Genomic DNA, 24,648 nt, shown 5'->3' with positions numbered 1-24,648 from the left:
ACAAAAGCATGTAACACATGGGACCATTGTGATAGTCAGAAACAGAGGATCAGGTACAACAGCTACACGTTAAAGAAAAGAGAAACATACCTGAAGCAACTATTAAAAAAAAAGCAAGGAAAATATAAAATAATAATAGACTACCCCTATACTCCTCTACAAGGGAGAACATCACAACAATCCATTTTGCCACAAAAATATTTATTATAACGTAAAGTCTTTGTTTCATTGTATCCCAGTGACCCCCTACACACACAAAAGAAACCATATTCACTTTCGGAAAGCTCACATTTTGCTGTTTTCTCTCCTTCAAGATAGCATATACTTTATGAAGAGCTGAATGGGTTGCTGGTGCTGAAATGATGGAATCAAGATGTGAATGCAGTCAAACCTACCAGCCTCTCTGGAGGTGACCATACCGTGGATGAGGACAGGACTCTAAGTGATGTATTGTCCTGTTCCATATAGGAATAGCTGCCCCGGTAAAAATAACTTTAGCTTATAGCAGTGCCTACAATAGGTGACTGAGCAGTCTGTGCATGTGCAGAAAGTTATCATCTCAGGGCACCAGGACCACCTGGCCTGAGAAAAATACCTGGTTTATTTTCACTCTGGTGAGGCAGGAGAGTTCTTATATCCCACTTTTTTTCTTCTAATCTGTTCCTTCAGCAAAACTGTAGTTCTTGAATTCCTTTTTTATATGAGAAAAGTAGAAATATCAAGTGATTATAGTTATGCAAGCAGACAATGTTAAAACCCAAAGGGTTCAGAATTGCCAAAACAATGACTGTTTCAGCCCAGTTTGTACGTGTGGTGTATTTCTGCCTAATCAGATACTGACTTTAGCCACCTTTTTCTGGTTCCTAAAATTCCAGTTCTGCAAACATTCAGATACATGCTTAGCTTTAAAGTAAAGCCTATGTATACATGATTCCAGTGTTGGAAAGAAATGCAACCTTTGGCTTTTGGGAAAAGAAAACAGTAATAAAGGCTTGAGTGTGGACTGAAGGAGTTCCAGCAAACCTACTCAAGTTCCAGGTTAAGATCTTTTGTATCAGTATTTTTATGAGAATAAGATCTGCATGAATAAAAAGTAAACCCACGGAAATCTCACCACAAAAAAAAAAAAAAAAAGAGAGAAATAACACCCCCCCCCCCCCCCCCAAAAAAAAACAAACCCACAAACAAAAAAGTGCCCCCTCCCCCCAAAAAAAAGAAAAAAAAGAAAAAACAACAACAAAACAGGCTGCCATTTGAATAATGAGTTTAGCTCAGAAATTCAGGTGGCATGCCAGTTACAGAAATTCTGGCAATTCTGAATCAAACCACAACTTCTATTCTCTTAGAACAGTACTCATTAAAATAATTTATTTTAAAATATATTCAGTGTCTCAGAAGGTTAATGGTTCCAGTTCATATTCTTCCTTTTTCAAGAACTTACATTATTTGTTTTCTGTCACAGTACTGCTGGCAGGTCATGTCAAAATATGCCTTTGTTGTGGAAATGTGCCGGCTTAAACAGTTTCTTTATTTGTGATGTGGCATCTTCTGTGAAACATACTCTATTTTCACATACAAAACAAAGCCACAACAGAACCATGTTCTCTACAAAAACCTGTAAATGATCTTGTACAAATCCTGCAAATGACCTAGGACCTTCAATGGTGGCTTCTTTCCTTTTCTTGCTCTGTCCACTAGAAATAAAAATAACCCAAAAAGAGGAAACATGAGACCTCCTCTTCAGTCATAATTCTGAAATCTCTTCAGATGCAGTGGGGTTGCACCGTCATAGACTAGGAAAGAATTTTAGCCTGTGTGAATGTTAACCAGCAATTTTCTCAAGAAGCAGGGACAGAACAGCACCTAATGCTGCTGTTACAGGGCCTACAGCAATTACAGCTGTTTTCCTCTGTTTCCATCGCTGTTACAAACACTTCTGTTCAGGATGCACAAAGGATATAGAGGTCTTCAATAAGAAGGTGTCATTCTTCCATAGGCACTACACTAGCCATAATTGCAGCGAGGAGCACAAGCAATTTCCACTTCACACCCATTCTTTGCACTCTACCATCCCTTGACAACAGTCCCTCTGGAAAGCAGGCAGACAGTTAAAGCAATATCACAAAATACCTCCCTGTAGGTGCTGCAGGTCTACAGTCTGATAGCAAAATGCACACATAAGCAAGACAAAAACACTCACTAGTTATTTTCCAAATAACAAAAGCGTGTTATTCAGCACACGCCAGTACTGCCGAATCTTGCTAAGACATATCTTTCATTTAGGAAATTAACTGTTTATCTTGATTTCTGCTGCACAGAACCAAACCGTTATTTCAGAGCGTTATCCTCTGTAGCCAATGTTTCTTGTTAAAGAACGAGGTCTGCACTGTAGCTCCCCTGGGAAACACATTGTTTCTAAGTACAGGCAGAGAAGCTCAGAGGAGCACAAGGAATAGAAATCAATGGGGAAATCTAGGATGAAGCCAGTTAGATTTCCTCACACCCACTCAAATGGCATCATTAGTGCGTGAAGACACGAGAAGCTCAGATACCAGATCAAAATGGTACTTAAGCACCAAAGCAGGTATTTAAAGACTTTAACACACTTCAGTATTACCTGCATGGACGAATGGGGCTCCAACTCTATAAAAAATTTTTGAAAAAGAATTTTGTAAGCTAGCCTAGAGTACTTACATTCCTTAATAAAACTAAAATAAATGGCCATTTTATAAATGCAGTAACATGTTCCAAGGTGCGTGTGTGCCAATTACACACACCTCATACGTTGACTGATGAACACACACACCCTGGTGTGTGTTCTCGCTTACATATCTCACGTGCCTCCCTGTTAAGTAATGGAATAAGACTTGCCTTGCAAACTGGCTAATGCTGCCTCTTCTCGCTCAGTGACTTCTGCAGAAAATATTCACTGCTAAGAAAAACAACTTCTGAAACAGAGTTGTGCTATTTGCAACCTTAAGTACACTCTCTCTGTCTGCAAGACCCAACTCTCTGATAACCTCCATTTTCTGTATCGCTGTCAGGCATGTGTTTACCCCTAGACTGGGCCGGCATTCAACACTTTTTTTTATTTCTCTTTTTTATTTCTCTTTATTTATTATAATATTTTATTAATATTTATTTATAAATTATTATTATAATTTTATTGTATTTCTCTTAAAGAAATCTTTTTCCTACTTCTTTATTTTGAATAAATGCTGAGTAGTGTATAACAGCTCTAACAGAAAAACAAGATGAATCTCTTGTACAAAACAAGAGATTTCTCAGCCTGCTGGAAGCCAATCTGTGATTTTTTTCTTTCCCTTTTTTTTTTTTTTTAAATCAGTCAGAGAACTTAATTCCACAGAGATATCAACACCAGGACCTGCAGCTCACTTATCATGGTCGTTTCTGAAAGACACAGCAAAGACAGTGCTATGCTTACTGTTCTTCTCCCTTTCCTTTTCAGAACCAATGTACAACAGCGCAAAGGAATTCAGTTTCTCTTAAGCTCATTATATTGTGTGATGCTTTATCTCTCATTCCTCTCTTTTCAATAAGAATCCAACTGTGCTTGTCAGGATCTGTCTATAGATAACAGCATGTACTGGCAGGGCATAGGCCTTTCCAATGTTACCTCTCTATTGCGACACAACACAGCCCCCTTCATCTTATCTACCTGGCTGTATAGAATTTGCATCTCCTTTATGAGGTCTAATACCAAAGAAATTATGTAATACAGGAGCCATGATTTCTGATTCTATAGTTTATTCATATATAGGATGAAGACTGAGGGTAAAGAACTGTCCAAGCCTCTCAGGAGACTTAGCAACTGGGTATTAGTCAATGTAAGTAAATCCAACGCAATTAACACAGGACATTCAATCTTTCCTTCCTATATGAATGGATGGGCTCTGAGATTAATCATTACTACTTCTACGTTTAATATACAGTGATCCAAACTTTAGCTCTGTTCTTAGCAGCAATCAACAAAAGCAAATCAAGTGTTACAAATTCAGAACTGCTACTAAAAGAGTAAAGACCAAAACAGAAAACATCATTATGCACCCACACAAATCCATGTGGCACCCACACCTTGGATACTGTCTGCAGTTCTGGCCCCCTTCTCTCAGAAAGGATATAACACATCTGGAAAAGGGTCAGAGAAGGACAGCAAGGATGGCCAAAGGCATGAAACAGTTTAAGGAACAGCTGGCTCTCCTTTCATTCTGCACAGGACCACCTTGCTCACCTACTCCAGTTATACAGAAGTTGTTTTTTTTCTTTTTTAAAGAAAAGATTACATAGCTTCATAGCAAGGTAGAAGGGTGTGCATCAGGGAAAGGTAAAGTTTCAGGTTTGCACAACAGTTGTTTTGAGAACCAGCTGCTTTGCCAGAAAGAAAGCAGACACACATGGAATGGAGTCACAAAGGCATGATTTGGCAGGAAAAGCATCATTCTTGTTTATTTCCTGACAGAATGTGAAAAACTATCATCAGCTCTGTTCAGAAACAGGTTCTAAAATGCCCACAAAGTTGTTTTGTTTTTCAACTTGTCCATGAGATACAAACGAGAAAGTCACCGTGATGTTTCACTTCATTCTCTTCCACCTGTGAAGTGATGGCTACTTAATTTGCCTTCCCTTCTCTCAGCAGTGTTTTAGAAGGTACTACTGCAGGTGACACAAAGGTGCATTCATACACAGGCCATAATGCATAAACCAGCAATGGCTGCAGCCCTCTGGATAAGTAGCCCAGTCCTTCAACAGGCTTATTTACCTCTGTTTATTTGCCTTCATACTCCATTAGTTCTCTGTCTCTGTGTCTTCACCTGATAAAAAGTCTAGTGGCATCGATACAAATTCCGACATCCTTTTCTATCACCCTGCCAACCCAGTTCCCAAACACGGTTTCCAAAGCAAAACTCCCTGCACAGAAATAACAAAGCAGATGGGGGGGGGAGAGGGGAGGACGGGACACGGGAAGGAACATGGGGGCAAGGGACGGAAACAATTTGTTATAGAAAGTTACAGCTACAGCTGCTGATATGAGGTTACAGGGAAAAGACACCAGTGGTAGCAGCATAACTTGAATGTATATAATTAATTTCATCATACATTTTTCTATTATCTAAAATTTATTTTCATAACAGATTATTTTTTTACGCTGGAAATTCTGACTTCAAGTGAGGCTATTGATGGGAAAATAGAACACACATCCTATCTGAAGTAGTGGCTAGTGAAACGAAAGAAGTTCATTTTCCGGTTTAAAGGAGATGAATAACACAAAGCAAGAATTGTCAGTACCACATGATCACCAAAAGGACAGTTCCCAAAAATCACCTTTTTCAGGACCTGACAGGTATTATAAAGTGTGTGCAAAGCACAATTAAGAGCGGGCTTTTTCAAACTCTTTTCTGTACACCTGCTATATACTTCTCTGTAGTACAAAGCTCAATTTACCACGGAGTGAATATACTTACATTTAAAACAAAGGAAGAATTAGCTACACCCTGTTTAATTAAATTCCTCAACTAAGTAAGGACACGTAACAGACATAACCCCCAAAAGGAGCAGTCACTTCAGATTTCCGAAAGAACTGCCGAGTCCTACCAGCCATTGCCTGGCACCACTCAATCAAAACACTCATTTGACTTTCAGATCATTCTCTCTCAATCAGCTTCAAATACCTTGTAGTCTACACATGCTTCTAAGTTATCCCAAAAATCTTGCAAACCGTCATGATTCTGAGCCAACTCTTACTGCTGTATATAGATCAAATCACACAGAGCTTCAAACAAGTTTTTGCTATTAAGTTACATTGACATATGCAACCCTGAGGTACTCCAGTGACCTAAATAGTCATCCACTGAGCTTGCACTGTTCGTAAGAGATGTTAATGTCTCATCTGGACATGAATAGAGCCCTAGTTTTGCACTCCTGTATGTGTGCATAACAATCCTTTCACATACCTTATAAAATGATATATTATGAATCAACGACCCCCCCAGATTGTTCCCTTTTCTCTTATGCTACGTTATTAGAGTACTGCCTTTAACTGATGTTAAGAATTCTTTTTTAATAACTAAGATCTCATAGAAAGAGCCTGTTTTTACCGAACAAACCGATTATCTTTCATTGTTATATGTATTACACATGCATAGTATTTCTACTTATCCCTGAGCAGTACGTATGTCATGTGCGATGTCCAAGTTTTCCTTTTCCCTACAGAGATTTCACAAACAAAAGATTGGTCCTAACCAACTGAATAGACAAATGATAGCGTCTAATATCCATTAAGAACTTTAAGCCAAAGATCACTAATACCCTTACTGAGAAACAAGCACATATCAGCTAATCCCTAAATTCAACAGCTCTTTAGAGTCCTTTACTAATATAGAGCTTGATCATACTCCAACTTGCTCCTTATAAAGCTCTGAGGTTCAGAGGTTTTCTAAACCTAACACTAAAACTGAAAAGGTCACCACCTTACAGTGTACAACCAAACAATCAAACTGTGAACTGGCCACCTCATCCTCCCAAGCTGCACTCCATTACGATCAATACTAAGCCAGCAATATGTACAACGCTGGCCTTTCTATTTTATCGTGACTTCCATTTTTACTGAAACAGCCTCCACCCTGTTAGGGGAGAGATAAGTACCAACACTTAATATAGAAGTCACTCAACTTTTTACATTATAAGATCATGCATTTAGTAGCTTACACTATTCTGAGCTTTGACCTTCTTGTCCTTTCCAAGCTGGCTGGCTGCCTTCGACTGATTTGTTTTGTAACGTTCCAGTCAAAACATTTCAGCTGTTGCATGAGAAGGAAACCAGGAAAAACGTCGCTTTATCTACAATGTTGAAAAAAGTAATAAAAATAAAATTATTTCACCCTAACCTGCGAAGGGAGGTCTTGAGACCTGACCACATTAGAAGGACTTGAAACATCTCAATTTGAAAAATCTCTGTGAGGGTTTCCTGACGTTTTGCAGATACATTTTCCAAGTTTTGACCACTCAAAGACTGATCCTAACAAGGCTCAAGGAGTCTGCGAGGCCATGCTGGATCCAGGCTGCCAAAATGGTCTGTCCACTTACTGGAGTCACTTAAATCTAGTCAAGCAGGAGGAGGAGGAGGAGGACACCAGAAATGACTCCACAAGAAAGAAAAGCCTGATATGAGCATTGAACACATTGAAAATCAAGAGTCTGGACACTGGGGCAAAGCTGATACTCACTAAGAAAGGACTCTAAGTGTGGAATCCTGTGACGAAAAAGAGGATTGGGGAATCCTGGCTGGGCAGGAATGCGTCCCATGCGAAGCACAAGCTGTTGTGGTTTAAGCCCCAGTCAGCAACCAAGCCCCACGCAGCCGCTCGCTCACTCCCCCCTGGTGGGACGGCGGAGAGAATCTGAAGAGTAAAAGTGAGGCAACTCATGGGTTGAGATAAAGACAGTTTAACAGGTAAAGCAAAAGCTGTGTGCGGAAGCAAAGCAAAACAAGGAATTCATTCACTACTTCCCATAGGCAGGCAGGGGCTCAGCCATCTCCAGCAAAGCAGGGCTCCATCATGCGTAACAGTTACTTGGGAAGACAAACGCCATCACTCCAAACGTCCCCCCTTCCTCCTCCTTCCCCCAGCTTTATATACTGAGCATGACGTTGTATGGTATGGAATATCCCATTGGTCAGTTGGGGTCAGCTGCCCTGGCTGTGCCCCCTCCCAGCTCCTTGTGCACCCAGCAGAGCACGGGGAGCCGAAGACGTCCTTGACCAGTGTAAGCGCTACTTAGCAACAACTAAAACATCTCCACGTTATCACTGCTGTTTCCAGCAAAAATCCAGAACACAGCTCCGTACTAGCTACTACGAAGAAATTGAACTCTATCTCAGCTGAAACCAGGACACAAGCATATGGGAAAAAAAGTTGACGTCAGTTGAGCAAGAAGACTAGAAGCAAGAATCATACTGAGATTAGATGAACAATTTGCTAAAGATAATGAAGTCAGCAGACATAGGAAAAACAGTCCAAGAGGATACTGCATAAAGGGACAGCAGGCAAACTGAATAGGGAGAAACACTGAGGAAAGAATATAAGAAAGGAGTTACGCTTATGGACAGTTGGAAGAAATGTTACCACTAAAAAAGTGATTTATCTACCTGTTCTTATGTTGTCAGAAAATACACGGGATAAGAGGTAAGTCTCATGCTTGCATAGTAGACCCCATGAAGAACAGCAAATATCATTGTCAATTCACCACCTATTTCAAGCAAACAAGTTTTCTACGGCAGATCTAGAGCACTGTTGATACTGTACTGCTGATAACCACAAAGATCTCAATATGACACTGCACGATGGAATCTGAATGCTCCCCCCAGAAAGTAGTAATCGTTCATCTGATTTTAAACCATGTAAATCAAAGCTCTCTAAAGGAAATGTCAGTGTTAATGTAATTGAAGTAAAGGCGATCATCATGACTTGCAAAAATAATTTTCTAAAATAATGCAATTTAATTAATCATGGACAATGAACAGCACTTTAATTAACAAAAATACAGACTGCATTATGATGCATATGCACAAAGAAGAACGAAGTAAGATTGTACACGAAATCTTACACATGGCAGTTCTTAACTCACGGGTGTTCAAACACAACATTCTCTATAATGCTATTTTAATACAGTGTGCACAAAGAACTACATACGTAGTGCGCATTTTGCATACACAAAGAGGAAAGCTGGGCAGAAGACCAACTCCAAAGCCAGCCCTAAATGCGTCCATGGCTACAGCCCAAGTACCACAGTTGTGGCTGTTTCTCTAGCATCTGTAGCTCACGGTACTACAAGAACATCCTTTTCAGCATCACTCCCATAAATATTTAAAAACCAGGACTTTGTGGAATTTCTCTCCTTAACTGTTATCACTACCCTAATGAAGCTTATTAAATATAGCACGACTCATGCCATCCAACACGCTGACTGTGAAACATGCCTTGCTGTGCTTTGCTTATCTGCCATAAAGCCCAGTATCTCCAGTTACAAGCCACCGAGGCCCTGACAGCTCCTGTGGGTGCTCCCACGGGAACTGAGCCAAGCCACATGTCTCTGGAAACTTACGCAGCTGTACCCCTCCCCTGCACAACCCAAATGCTGACACGAAGTGGGAAGAGTGAATTGAAAGGATTTAGAAGGAAGAGGTTATCATCACTTAGACTGTTCAAGCAATTCAAGTAGGGAGGGAAAACCTGTACCCCTGTAAGTACACACACAAGTTTCAGCAGTTCAAACTTGCTGTACTGGTAGATGAAACTTAGCCATAAAATCAGCGTTACTTCTCTAGATAAAGTTTCTTGCTTTGTCAATAAACCCACATCAAGGCTAGAGTTGACCTAACCCAACATTTAGGAATGTACACCCAGTCTGCATGTACTGCTCAAATGCAGCTCATTTTTAGAGGCATGATTCATTTTATGTTCCCATGTTATCTTACAAATCCAGTGTCATTTCCATGTTACTGTTAAAAAACCAAACAAAACAAACCCACACCAAAACAAAACACCGCACCTGGTATCACAGTTACAGGGCTCATTGAACCGACGGATGGTATTTACACAGCAAACATGAACCTGACAGCCTTTAGAATTTCCCACTTCGTTGGTAATCTGGAGGCTTTCTAACATGCTGTGTTCCTCATCTGGACTTTGAGAGTCTGGGAGGTATGAATAAGAACAAACTTTGGCCCTTGGCCCTTACTTCTCCATCTTTGTACTTTTCCAAATGAAAAATACTCTTTGATACCTTCAGGTAAGTTTTCTGGCATGTGTTGGAGAGAAGTTTGTGAAAGCATTAGTGATGCTATAGTACATGACAGGGTTGACGTAAGGAATGCTTTCTGTTATGAAGAATAAGAGCAGGCACATTTATTTTTCCGTTCTATTTGAAGTAAAACTATTATATTTTTACACACATTGTTCGGATGTATGTTTTCACAGACAAAATAAAGCCAACTGATCCTGGCCCTACAGTATACCTGTTAAAGGAGAAAATATGCAGCCCAGCAAGTTTTCCCTCCAACCCGTCTTTTCAGGCAAGTAATAAATCTTGAGTGAAAAAGTCACTGTGCTCTTCAGCTGTCACCACTAAGATTTTGGTTTTTAAAACCATCGCAGCCTTAAGGCTGATTTACTACTCAGCCCTCCACACTCTGACAATCGAATAGTTGGAAACAAAAATCACTTTTGCACACCTGGAAATATTTTATTTGCTGTACTCATGAGAAAACAAAGTTTTCATCAGTGAGGAAGGGGGGGAAGGGAAAGGGGAGCAGAGAGAGATTCAGGTGAATCTTAAAACCTAGCTCTTGACTTAAAGAGAAACTTCATACATATGTACATGAACACAGAAACCACCTCTGCATTCAGAGTGGTCAGGCTCTGTGAGGACTATGAGTTCACCATGCAATCCAGCCTCAAATCATCAACTTGAAAGTCTTGGCCAGTAAACAGCCATGCTCATCAACTGTGTCTGTTTAGTCATGTCGGTTTGGCAGGTGAAAAGCATGTGTGACAACGTTTAAATCATTCCATTCACTTTTGCTCTTTTTTTAAAATAAATTTAGTAAGCTCTTAATCACCTTAAAGTGTAAACATCTGATATTAATAGAGGCAAAATTAGACCTTTCACAAACAACTACCTTCCGGAGCATCTCTTTGCCCTAGTCAGAGTTGCAAGTTTAACAAGATTAAGGGTAAAAACCCAAACACATACCAGAGAAAACCAATTGACGGAAGATGTGACAGTGCCAAGATTATGAAACTATTTTAGAATATCAGATCCTCTTTTCAATGGCATGTAGTTTGAGATCATTTTTCCCTAAAGCTTCGTTTTCTGAAAATTTATTATATGCTCCAGAACAATCTTGTCTTCAAAAGAAATCCCACACCTTCTGTTATTTCAAAGAACCATACCTGCACCTGGGCAAAATGATGTAAATACTCTAGGTGCTGGCTGACTGAAAAGGAGACCCACAAAACCTCCCTCTCTGTTTTTAATCCCAGGGCTTTACAAGAATATGAGGAGTGCCCTTTGACAAGCACAGAGGCATATCAGTACTTCCAAGTAAAAAATAATAATTAATGGTTCAGCAGCGTGGAGAGACATGGCAATTGCTTTTACGTACTTTGCTTCCAACTCTGAAATGCTTTCCCACCTGTTCCATTCTTGTGATGCCTACAAAGCCCATCTGCAAATGAAGACCGATTTCGGTGATGTGATACCGGGCAGTGAAAGCAGTTTAGCAACGTACATGTTAGTTGCCTCTATCAGTCCTGAGGCTGGACTTCATCTCCGGTAACCTAGCGGTGCCAAATTAAGTACATAAAAGAAATTTCACTCTAAGTAGTGTTTACTTAGTACTAATTTATTCAACTGTCATAAAATACTTTGCCAAGCAGTACCACCACCATCTCTTTCTAAAAGGACCCAGACTTGTGCTCCCCGTCTTCCAAATCTGTATGAAATCTGCACAGAAACAATGCTGAGAAATGGCAACCAGAGACATATCTCCCTTCCCTGCCTGGGACTCTGCTCACATTGTATCACTTCAAGGCTAAGGGACACTTGACTGTTCATCCTTGAGCCAAATCCAACGCAGAGCAGAATGAAAAGCAAAATATTTACATTTCCTCCTCCAGAGTCCTAAAGCAGTTTAGGACAGGGCCTTCTTTCAGGCACAGCTTGATTAGGGGGTTTCCCACCTGAGTACTAGGGACAGGAAGAATAAAATAAATAATAATAATAATAATAAAAACATCTAAGTTCTCCTTCACAATTCCATGTAAAGCTCTATCTGTGCTCACGTACCTAAAGCAGCAGGGAGTGGTGGGATGGTTTGTTGAGAAGACAGAGCCAGCCACTTCCCAGAGGTACACAGCAGGCACAGGTTACAGCAAGTTAGACTGTCAGATATAAGGAAGAGACGTCTTCGAGGCGAAGGTGGTCAAACAGAGCAACAGGTGCCCAGAGGCTGTGAAATATCCGCCCTTGGAGAGACTCAAAAACTCTTCTGGACCAGCCCTGAGCAACCTCACCTTACACTGAAGTTGGCTCTGCTCAAGCAGGAGGCTGGACCAGAAGACCCCCCAGGGTCCCTTCCAACCTAGAGTATTTTATGATCTTTGATCAAACTGGGGGGCGGAGGGGTGTCACAGAGGGAATCATAGACATGACTGATGGGTTATGCGGCTTGTAACGCTACAGTCCTACACTACATTTGCAAAAACTGAAATCCTACCAAGGCAAAGTTGTATCATAGGAAGAACCTTTAGCAAGATACAGCTGACCAAAATGGAAATCACAAACAGGCAAATACATAAACAGGAAAACATATTATGTGGTAGCGAGTTAAGTTTGTGCCACTGCATCTGACCACTAAATATACTTGTAGCATCACCTGCTTTATAACAGCACAAATACATTTCCAGACAATCATGTATAAATACACAGGATTCTTTCCTTTTAACTTGTAAAGCTGCAAACCTAAATATTTGAATATCTTCCATAAGCCTTCAGAAAGATAGAACTTTGATGTTTTTAAAAAGAAAAGGTTATTTACTTTTGCTGCAGGCAAGAAATTATAATTTCTTCACTGATTCTGCCAAATGGCTCTATCATGCATTTTTTATTTTCATCAAAACAAGCCACTTTAAATAAAGGCTGTCCCATAACTACACAGCCATCAACATTTTGAGGGTCAGATCAACTCGATGAACCTGTGTTTCACTTCTCTGCCCAAAAGACTCCTCCAAATCTAAACGAACCACAGGGAAAGGAAGTTTTATTCCCTTTCCCCATGCTTGGCAGTTACTACGAAGAATTTAGGCTGCGGTTTTGTTTTATTTTGTTCACATAAGCAGAACAGATAACTCCATAGTATCCATGTGGTTCTTAAACTAAATAAGCTGCATTCAAACCCAGTGGTTAATACATTGAAGCCAACAGAGCTTCAGTGTATTCAACTTGCAGGTGAAGGAAGAGAGGGCGGAAGATGAAGAAAGTGAGGAGGAAGGCTAGGGAGCAGGATTTTTTTTTTTTTTTTTAATAAAAATAAATATGCAAAAGGAGGCAGCAGAAGTCCTCTGCACCGGCACAATACGCAGAACACATGTTGTTATACCAACACACAAGATGCTTCAAAATTGAGAGCCAAGCCCTCCTGTACTAACAAAGCATTCATAAAGATTCAGGTCTTCAGTATTCAATGTACCAGGATAGCTTCTAGTTTAAACTACACTGAAGCCCATGAACACGGACAAAATCCAGACCATCATCAATCTAGAGACAATGGGCAACGTTGACAGCACAGCATCTCATTAATCTTCATTTGTCCTATCACATCCTGTCATTCTTATGCAAATAGCATATTTGAGGATACATCTTTTCTGCACCCCACGATAAGAAGTGAAGCTGTCCGGAGCACCAGGATGTCATCCTATACCACAGGCCATCACTTCACTCAGCGCCTCATGTTTTACATCACAGCTAATGTGTTTGACATTCAAATTTGACCCAGCAGGAGGTAAAACCATCTGATGCCGCATCAACATGCATCTTGCTTCCTGTGCTAAAACATCCACCAAGGTCCCTGGGGATCTGACAGTCTCTCTTCCTTCACTGTACCCTGGCTAATGGGGATTGAAATGCTGCTTAAGAGAAAAAAAAGATATCTGCATGGGCAGGTAATGATAGCAATTCACCCTTCTCACCCAAGAAATAAGCCCAGTACTAAAAAGCTAGGAAAACAGGTTCCACTGAAAAAGAAAAAAGGGGACATAAATCCTCAGGAGTTGCTCTAGGTTTTCTTACATGGAAATCTCTCAGACTACACCTGAGAAGTTGCCCACATATATGTCCAAATAGAACATTTAATTTCAAGCTAAGCAAGTTATACACAGTGCTCAAAATATTTTATGCAAGGTTTATGGGGATGAGCGATCTCTCGTTAGGCCAACTGACGCATGGGAAAATACTGAGAAACTTTGAGTCGGAAGCAGCTCCATAAAGTCACTGCAAAATATTTTAAGCATGAAAAATCACTCCCGAGTGGGTAAGTCACCAAAAATGAAAAACATTTTTCCAATTATTGCTCATCAATTCTACTTACAGAATGAAGAATAAAGGAAGTTTTTACTACTATTACTGACTCAGTGTGTTTTGTTTCTGCATCACTTTCAAAGAATGTTCAGAACATCTTGTTCCAGAATATTTCCCTTCCAAGAGAAATCAGTTTCTGTATCATACATGGCTGAAAACAGTATGTGCCGGTTTTGATTTCTTATGAAAAAGAGAAGCCATCACAAAGTATTTCCAGCATCACATGAATGGGATGCAAAGCAGCTAAGTGCTACAAACATGGGACACAGCTTAAGGTTGGAATAAGATTTCAATACAATTGTGACATCTTAGAGAAAGTACCTTATTAATAGACATTTGCAACAAGTCAAAACAAGCCTACCATTAAACATATTTATAAAGTCTGACTCAAACCCTATTCACTACCTGAAAGCAACATACTGTAGTGTTTGCAGGGACGATGAAGTCTGTACTTAGGCTCGGGGGAATACCCTTACATTTGATATTCCCATGTGCTGTTTTCAAATTATAGAAGATTAATCATCACGTATTTGTCAGTTAAGAAGCAGCCACATAAATGAAGATGCTGAATGGATTATTACCAATTTTGTAAGCATATAATATAAAACTTACAAAGCACGCATTCCTCAAGCATTTCTTAGTTCAAAAAGCTAAAAGATAGTCACAAAAGGTATACCAGACATCTTCCCAGTCCCTGGAAGTAGACAAGACAGACTGCTTTGTGCCTTTATACCATATGTAAAGTTCATGCATTAAAAATTACTGTATAGTCATCATACACCTAGGAAAACAGGACACTCATTTATTGTAATACAAAACTGAACAGATATTTCCGTATAAAATATTAAATTTATTTAACAAAATGTTACCTTTTCAAAGGGATCACCCATCACAAAGTAAACTAAAAGCCCATACTGAAAAATTTCCCATTAAGTGAAGTTCACAATACAAACACTTTCTGGTATCAATGTTCCGGGGGTGGGGGAACCAACTCATGCACTGCAAATATTGCACAGACCCAGGAGAAGATGGCGACCTGATATAGCCTGCCTGGTCTGAATGAAGCATGATGTGAGCAATACCAACCCAAATGAATGTGATTCTCCAGTCCCCTTAAAGCACAATTTAAAATCCCCCTTCCTCCAGATTGGTGAAATTTTTGTCTGCTATTCCAAATACTTTCTACAAAGCTACCAGAACTCTTTTTTTTCCCATTACATCTTGGTAAATATAAAATAGCTGTTCATGATCTCTTTCTAATAAAATTCCTATAATCACACAGCTTGCTACCGGGGGGGGGGGGGGGAATGTCTCATGCAACTTCTTCCTTTCCTTTACATTTAGAGTCAAGACTATAAGCTATACTTGGGGAAAGAATACAGAAGATATGTTTTCATGTTTTCATCTAAACACAACTGTACTGTCAGTTCATAGAAGTTCCCCACACGCATAAAATTAACTTACCACAAAAGATGTCAAATGCTTACCCACCATATTAAAACGAAAACTTTCAGTCCCAGGCTAAGAGGTCTGGATTTGCACCAGTGATGCAGGTACAGCTGGCACGTCTCTAGTAACTTAGGTTCTGTCTAAAAGGTCTCAGTATTGCAGGGTGGCATCCTTAACACATGGTAGTACTGTCCCAATATTGCCAATATTTCAAATAAATACTGCCCCAGTATGCCAATATTTTAAACAAAAAACTAAAATGTAAGAAAACAGCATTCACTGTGGGCCCAAGAGAAATCCAGCAAAAGGGAGAATGATAGAGAACCGAATTCCCAGGTGGTGACACAGAAAACACAGCACAACGTTGAACTGTCCCAGAAGGAAATTCCCTTCTGTTCAACAAACACATTTTTTTCAAATTCAGCTTAGTCTGACCCCCAAAAATAGTCACCAAACTGAGATCAATTTGACAAAAATGTACTGGAAAACTTCAGTTTTGCATCAGCACACTTTTCACGGAGGAGTTTTATCGTCCTTTGCTGAAAACCCTTTGCTAGCTCTACTTTGCCATGGCAGGCACACAGTGTGTAGGTAAGCTCTGAGCAAGCCTTTGTCAGGACACCATCAGCTGTGTGCTTTCCTTCAGTTCGAAAGGGAAGAGGCTATGTTCTGGAGCCAAAATACAAGGTTTTTTTTTTTTCCTTGAGACTTCCCATGTATATGAACCTTATTTTAAAAGTACGCACTTCATATGTATTTTATGCCTGAATGCTCCAAGACAAACAGAAAGGACTATTCCAGAAACAGCTTAAAATGGGAGAATTTGTTAACACTAAAAATATTTCAGAAACTTATAAGAAACCCTAGAAAATATCAGTAAAAATAAATTCCATTAACTTGTCATCAAATTCATGAACATTGTGAAGGTGAAAAGTTGTGGAATAAAGAACTTCACCAACACTACAAAATGTATCTTAAAGGAAATCACTTCAGACTGGTCCGTCTACTGCACTTAGCTGTGAGAAGACACAGCAGTGGCAGACGGTTTTAAAGTGGATTTTCTAGAGGGCTGCTGGATCGGTTTTGCGTTTAGAGGTTTTCTGCAGTAAGTGTTACAACCCTTCTGGTTTTTACAAACTTGAAACGTTCTTGTCGCTCCAGCAGAGCCACTGCAGGATCTAAGGAGAAATTGCACTGTTTACGGTTCGAAACCATATTGCTGGCAGCAGGCTAATGGCACCAAGGAGATATTTAATCTTTTGAAAGGAAGTAACTAATGAAACCAACAAACTCCAGCAAACTCCTGCATAAACAAACACAACAGAAGCAAAAACCACAGAAGCAGTTTGACAGAAATGTTGTTGCACAAGTTCAATGAGCGTGATTTAAGGAAGATTTCTTCTAGGAAACAGATACTCAAGGCTATCACAAAACATTTTGTTTCTGTTAAAAATTCTGTAGAGGGGGAAAAAAAAGGCAAGAGACATTATCCATTCTTTTGCCTTGTCTTCATTTTCAAACTTCTACTCTTAATCATTAAATTTATTAGACAACAGTTTGGAGAATAAAATGGAATTATTCCAAACTCTGGTCTTAAAAGAACAGAATATAAGACAGTGCATTTATTCGTACCTTGTCTATCATGTCTGGTCTGTTTGTAGCTGCCAAAATTGTCACGTCCTTCAGCTGTTCTATTCCATCCATTTCCGTCAACAACTGAGCCAAGACACGGTCTGCTACATTTCCACCTGAAGAGCTGATGTGAAAAAAAAATATTAAAAAATAATTTTTAAATTACAGCATTAGCTTTCCCTTCTTAGGAAATTGGAGAAAGGAAAGAATATAGTGTTCTTTTCAATTTACAGGGATCCATCTTTTTATCTTAATTCCTTCTGAGGCTTTTTTACTTACTACCCTGCTACATAGGTTGTAAAGAATTTAATGCAATGTGGATGCCTGGAATAAACATTTTTAAGATAACTAAATTCACGCAGCTTCTTTACTAGTCAGCCAAACTTTCGGTTTTTAGCACCATCCAAGTGAGTGCTTACACCACCGTATGCAGTGTAAGAAACATAGGTAATTATGCATTTTTCAGAGAGGCTCTATATTTTTATTTTGTCCCCATCAAATGAGAATAAACTGAGTGTTGACCAACTGCCTCATAACGGCACTGTCAGTCCTTTAACTCTCCTGATTGTCCACATACCAGGAAAAAAAACCCCATGACTGAGAAATGGAAAGCTCCAGTTTTGAAATCACCAATATGTGAAAAACCTAAACAGACAAAGCATAAACTATTCTAGGCCTTTTTTTTATTTATTTTAGTTTGGAATTAACCCTGGTAACCTTCAAGTTTATGGAAAATTTACTCAAATCGCTTAATTATATGTAACAAAAAACATTATAGAAATAAACTATTATTGTCATTAAAGCTTCTGGTACCAAATGATGTGCCACCTCCTTCCTAGATAATTCCTTGACAAAAATACATGTGCGCACACATATATATACATGTGTGCATATATTATCACATATAACAAAGAATGTAGAAGAGGAAGACATTGAATAAATCAAATCAAGAGACCAAGCACATCTGTTGTGATAAATGACATCTCATGAATGGTTGCGTTCTTTATAACATCCTTCTAATTCTGCATAAATAGGATTTATTTCTGAAACATAAAAAATAGGTGGCCCCACACCGTAATTTTTTTATTTTTGAAAGAGTACTAGACCTAGGAGATACTGGAACCACACACAGATAACTGTATACACTCATATGTTGGCAGTCATACTACGCAAGTGATGCATATGTGTTCCTGGTATCACCCAGCTCTATATAAATACAGGGGGGCTGGGGCGAGCGCAGACAGCCGCTTGTCCCAGAACTTCCCTCTGCTGAGCAGGGGCAGGGAAGCTGAAGCAGGCTGTGGAAAGCAGCTGGGGGTTGCCAGATGGTGCCAAAAACATGGGGTTTATCCTCCTTTGTCAGAAACCAGGCGCCCTGCTCCTGGCACACACCAAAAGGCTTGCTGTTTTCAACACAGCCTTCCCTTGCAGACAGCGTGCACACCCCCACACCTTCCTTCACAAACAGGACTGCTCTTCCAGGGCTATTCCCCACTCTGCTGCACATGAGAGGGCTTCATTTCTCCACCCTTAAACAGGACCTTTTCAACACAATTTTAAAAAGTTAATCCCTCCAATTCTTCCGGAACTCTCTAACGCCATACTAAGAAGCAAAAAGAAGTCTGATACTTAAAACGAGGCCGGCTTTCTTCCTGCAATGTACATTTCATTACTGTCACCCCAAATTTACACAGGATTAATATAATTTTTTAATCTCAAATTTCTTGAAACTCCTTTTGGAAAAGTACTCTTAAATGTTTATACAAATATACTGGCACCTACACACACAAACGCAGTGCAGTTATCCTGCTGAACACTAGTTCCCAAAAAGAAACGTTATATTTTAAAACATAAGCACTCCAATTATTTCCAACAGATAGGGAATACACACATACAGTTGCAGTTATTACACATGTATATTGCTGCAGCACTGCTATCCACCATCAGCACGCCTGCAACCACAGCGATTCCTAAGTGTCCCAGAGCCAAAGCAACAGTAATAACCCCATCGCTGCTGTGCAGATTTCCTCCAAATAAATTCTCTAACGTTCCTATTCTACAACTGGTTCTGTAATCTTCCAGTGTAAAACAGTTAACTTATCAGACCTAGTCTGGAAAATATCTTTGAGGAGCTATAATAAATGTTGGCTAACAGAATATTTAGGTTGCTAAGTAATATTAGAGAAGGGACTGGGGTTAGCCAGTCGTCAGCCTTCCGGCTTGCTGCAGCCGTGTTAGAAATTCCCAAGTGATATTAGAGCATTTCTAAGATACCCGTGGGTCACGGTCCCATTGACTTAGAGAGGGCTGAACATGATAAAACACTTCAGGTGTTGGACAAGGATAGTAAATGCTTGCCGAAGGACATACAGCTTAAAGGAAATTAAAATCAACTTCGTAACATAAGCTAGTCTCAGTAGGCGTTCAGGCCTCCCATCTTGCATAACTTTCACATTTACTCGACTTTATACCCAATAGACTGCACAGAAGAAAAAGCCAAGCAAAGGAAAAAAATAATATAAGACCAGGACCAAAATGTTAACATTATATGAGATGGCCTGAAGCTAGAAGAGCTTGGGGGAGGACGCGAAACTTCTTCTTTAAAGAAACAAAGAAGAAAGATTTGGTTTTAAAGACAGGTGGCTAGAACAGGTATTACATCTTTCCCCAATATAAACGTTTCTCTTACAAGCTTCAGACTGAAAAACAAATAAATAAATAAATAAATTAAAGAAGGGTTTATTCTAAAGTAAATCCCCACTGTTATGCAGGAATGTACATTGCAAAGACTTTCATGCAATTAGGTCATAATCAGACAATTGCAGTTAAGCAATCGCTGATGGCATAATACCGCTCCAACAATGAAGCGGGTACTGCTGCATTATTAGGGGTTTTACAATTATCTTTTAAAAGTGGAGTAAAAGAAAAAAAAATTTAAAACCACGTGCACAAAAAAACTGTCAGTAATAAAAATAGCATCAAATGAAGAGGTGCCTGGGACCTATGACACCAGGAATTTTCAATTTCAGGGCTTTTATTTACATAGTTCACTCAGCTGCCATGTGATGCACCATTTTTAGCACAGAGACTACTGCAAATTAGCTTTTGGCTTAACAGGGTATCCTGTAAAAATCACAGGCAGGCACAAGTTTACAGTGAGAGATCTCTTTACCAGCTGCTCAGAGCTGCACCGGAGCCACACCATGTGCTCAGAGAGCTCTAGCACTGCTTAAGCTGTTAATCTGAAGGGTGACATGCAAGTATGCATTTTTCCATTTTCCCATGATTTCCCAGCAAGGGTTTCAAATTAACACAGGCAACGTTCATTAAGGCTGCCCGGACTTTTGACGCAAACAGCAGCCAGAGAAACAAATTTTGATTAACCTTCCAGTCCCACGGAGGCACTGCCAAAACCAACTTCCAGCCAAGGGGCTGTCTCTGCCCCCCCTCACCTGACCTCCGCACGTTGATGTCATCATCACAACTGCATGGAAATAGTCCTCAAAAGGCACGTCCTGGTACAAACTAATTTCCTGTCAACACGCTGCCTGCAAATCCAGGCAGTCAGAATTAAGCCCCTCACATAATCCATCCAGGGCCATGTGTGCAAGGGTGCGGGTATGCAAGAGCCATGCCCTAACCAGAAATACCTTGAGCTTCAAAATAAAAAACGCGTGAGCAAAGAGGAGTCTGGCTGCTCCATAAGGGCCTGAGAATTTCAAGCAATCTCTTGTGTTGCGCTGATGAAATACATCAGTGTGTAAGCTATGTGTTATTTTAATCTTTTTGCCAACACTTCTCTTCCTTTAAAATCCTCAGTAAAGGAGTTTTAAAGGCAAAAAAAGAGTCTTTGCTTACTAGTTTATTACATTAGTTGAGCCAGATATCCTCCTCTACGTGATATTTCAGCTAATCCTGCAAGTGTCCCAAGAGTCTCAGACCAAGCACACACGTGCTCCCACACAGGCACTTCCCTTGACCATCAGAGAAGCCTCCTGAATGGCAAAAGCCTGTCAAGTAAGAATATCCGTGGATTAAAGCAGACTATTGAAGGTGAATATGGAAAACAAAACCTGTTCTTAGTATTTTATTTCAGCTAAAGGCACTTCCAATACACATTTTGACAGAATTAAAAAATGCATTCTACAGTGTACCAAAGCTTCACAATTAATCTGAATTAATTCTAGCCTTCTGATTAGAGGAATAACTCTATCGGTCATTATATTATCTATTCTAGTTATTTTTATATATACATAGTTGTTATATTGTATCTACTAGGATAGAACCTCACTAATCTGGTTCCATTCTGATGGAACTGACAGACTGAGCCCCAGCTCCAAGTTCAGTACAGCAGGTGAGGGCTCTCCATAACACCTTTTCTTTTTCTCATCTCCTTTGGCCTTATCCAAAGACCATTCTAACCAGCTGGATTCATATCTCAGTAAGCACCAACGTTTCCCCTTGAACATCTATAAGCCACTCTCCTACTTCTTCCTGGGGATATAAAAGCAACTGCAGCCTAATTCCATCACTGCATCAAGGAGTACATACAGTTCACTAGCTTATATAGCTCTTCAAGCCAAGATTTTATTTCCGGACATAACCAGATGTATGAAATCACCAGATTTAAATGTGTTACCCTTCTTGCTATAGGCAATTTTTGACAGCAACTGACTTCTTGTTTTGTACATTCTTACTTATTTAACTTCGTTTTTTTTCCTCACCCACCCCCCTTATCTAACAGATATTTTAATATTTTAAAACTAAAACCAGTATGAGAACGCAGTCATTACGGTTTCACCTCATGATGAAATTGGGTAAGCATCACCTTTACGAGCGTACACTTGCATCATCTGACAACCTAGAACACTTCCAAAGCCAATGGAACAAATGTTTTTTCAGAACACCAGATGTGACTTTCATTGGAAAATGTGGTTAGGTCTCAATCACCATTTAAATCCTGTAAAGGAGAACCAGTGACTCTCTAACCCACCACCAACTTCAACTGCATCGATGCCTGTCTGAACACCTTACCTTGAGAATCAGGACCTTAATTTAGTTACGCTGCTAAACTGTAGACGTGGAAATGCAAGAAATATTCACATAATAACATTCTGAGTGCTCTTAAATTCACAGCAACTGTGAAGCTACAAAACCAGAAGGAAGCCTGGGAGGGCCCCTCTCCTGAAAAGCCCCATTTCTGCACAGATGACCCTACCTCAGGCAGATCTGCGAGGTCGAAGAGGCAGACCTCAGGAGAAGTATCCAGGATAAATGACTGCAGTGGGATTAATCTCCACACAGCTGAAATCTATAATGCAGGTTTTGTGAGAAGGGAGTACGGCCCACCTTCTCTTCCAAAATGTCATATCAGGCAAGATTTACATGCAGATAAAAGCTGCCTTCATTATTCCCCCCCCACCCCCAACAAAAGAATTGCAATCATAATCAGAATTTACCAGTTTTAAAAATACTTGTGGATGTGATATCATCTCAATTCTTTCACTGGAATCTCTGGAAATAATTTCCTATCAAAACAAATGTAAAATTCATTGGCATGACAAAACGGTTGGTATCAAAAAATTAACACAGGTTGAAATGGACCTTTCTGGCAGGACTCTCCAGTTCTCCACAAACTACCGAGGTAAAAGGTTCCTGCAATACCAAAGCCCCCTGCCAGCACACTCCCACGCGAGAGTCGCCTCGCTCGCACAGTCTGAAGGATTTTTATTGAGTCTGACATTTCTGTCAGGGCCTTGCAGGGGTAACCTGTCAGCAAGGAGCACCTGCCAAGTCCATCTTTTCAGTCCAACTGCCGTGATAGTAATTAACTGTCACACTGCTTTATTTCCTTCCCTCACAAACTGTGGTGAAATATAGCTTTGGCAGTTCAAGGCTTTCCACAGCATTAGAAAAAAAAAAAAAATCTACTCCAATATCATTACCAGAAAAACAGTAATTGCAGCATCTTCCCAGATAGGGAATTTCACTCAAAATTTCCAGAAGTGGGGCATTTTGTCCAGCGAATGGTCACAGCCATGCCAGCTCGGAAAAGCAGGCTCTTCCGCACAGATATACCCTGCTGAAATATTAATTCAGTCAGAATATTCTTATATCTAAAGATAGCAGAGCAGGCCCTTATGTTGGCTTTGAACTTTGTTTCCCTTTAATGCTACGGGGGCTTCAAAACCCAAACTTTACTAAATATAATGTGTTTACAGAGACATGCACATTTACGTAAGCAGCACAATATCATTATTTTTTCCCCTGTAGCAGTTTTCCCTCTCCCCCTCAAAATCACAACACCTTTTACATCACATACTTTTCTGCTTACAAGCACAATTCCCATTTTGAGTTGCAAAACTGCCATCCACAATTAGTAATTTATTCCTCTATGTACATGCACTCAGAACAAAAGAGGTATTTCATAAAGCAAAAACGCAGAGCAAGCATACCTAGGCCCAAGCGATCATGATCAAAACACTGGGCCAAATTCACTCTGGCACACGTATGGTACAACTTCAATGCATGTTACTAATTCAGACCACTACAGATACTACAGGCCGTTTTTAAAAAGTCTAGGAGAGATATACAGCATACAAATATTGTATGTTATCAGTTAAATGCTTTCACTATTCATTTAAAAAAACAAAAAAAAACCCCACACACGCACCCCAACCCAAAAACCTCTTCAGGGCTATAAGAAACATTCCCCATAGCAGGGAATTTTCCTGCCTGTGTCATCAGAAAAACTCCTAAAGATAATCGTAAACCCTTCCCTTCATCAGCACACTGCAATGAGATGCTGTCATATTCTGTAGGCACCTGTATCAGCTATTACCTGCTATATCGTTTCACATCACCTCTGCTTCCTCAAGAGCAAAAATCAAGAACTACACAAGGGAAATCTCCAGAGGAAACCTGGGGAAGTCTGGGAAGTTCAGGGAGTGGGTAGAACACCTGGCTTTATGGTCACCTCCAGGCCAAAATGGTGTTTTGCAACCTGTCAATTCACCGATTAAATGCGGTTCACGTCATTAGCTTTTTAAGACATTAGAAAAGAACAGAAAAATAAAAGAACTCCTAGTACTCCCTGCATGTCCTCCAACTTCAAGGCAAGCTTCCTAAACAGAGATGAGGAGCTTTGTGAAAACAGGAAAAGCACTCAGCTTTCAGCAGGTGGCTTTGAAAGAAACAGCCTATAGACCGCTGCAGAAACATCCTAATTATCCTCCACGGTCATGCAACCAGCCTCTTTCCATTTGCCCAAACTTCTTATTATTGCAGCTTCGCTAACTGCAGGAGTTAGTGAGGTAGGCCCAGAAAAATAAAATGTAATGAAAGGAGAGAAAAGGAGGAAAGGAGCCAGTTTGAGACAGGTTTGGAATCAACAGGCTTTCTTCCAGAGGG

General features: G+C 40.0%; 1 protein-coding gene across 1 annotated transcript in view; it reads right to left on the bottom strand.

Annotated features, from left to right (window-relative positions):
* AFG2A (AAA ATPase AFG2A) overlaps positions 1–24,648 on the bottom strand; it is a 206,079-nt gene that overhangs the window by 126,101 nt on the left and 55,330 nt on the right. The window contains 1 exon segment of the mRNA XM_075090205.1: positions 17,239–17,362. Within this exon segment, the coding sequence (XP_074946306.1) occupies positions 17,239–17,362 (124 nt within the window).

This window comes from Phalacrocorax aristotelis, chromosome 4 (genome assembly GCF_949628215.1).
Source record: "Phalacrocorax aristotelis chromosome 4, bGulAri2.1, whole genome shotgun sequence".
Taxonomy (NCBI): Eukaryota; Metazoa; Chordata; class Aves; order Suliformes; family Phalacrocoracidae; genus Phalacrocorax; species Phalacrocorax aristotelis.
This window is presented reverse-complemented; position numbering and strand designations above follow the sequence as displayed.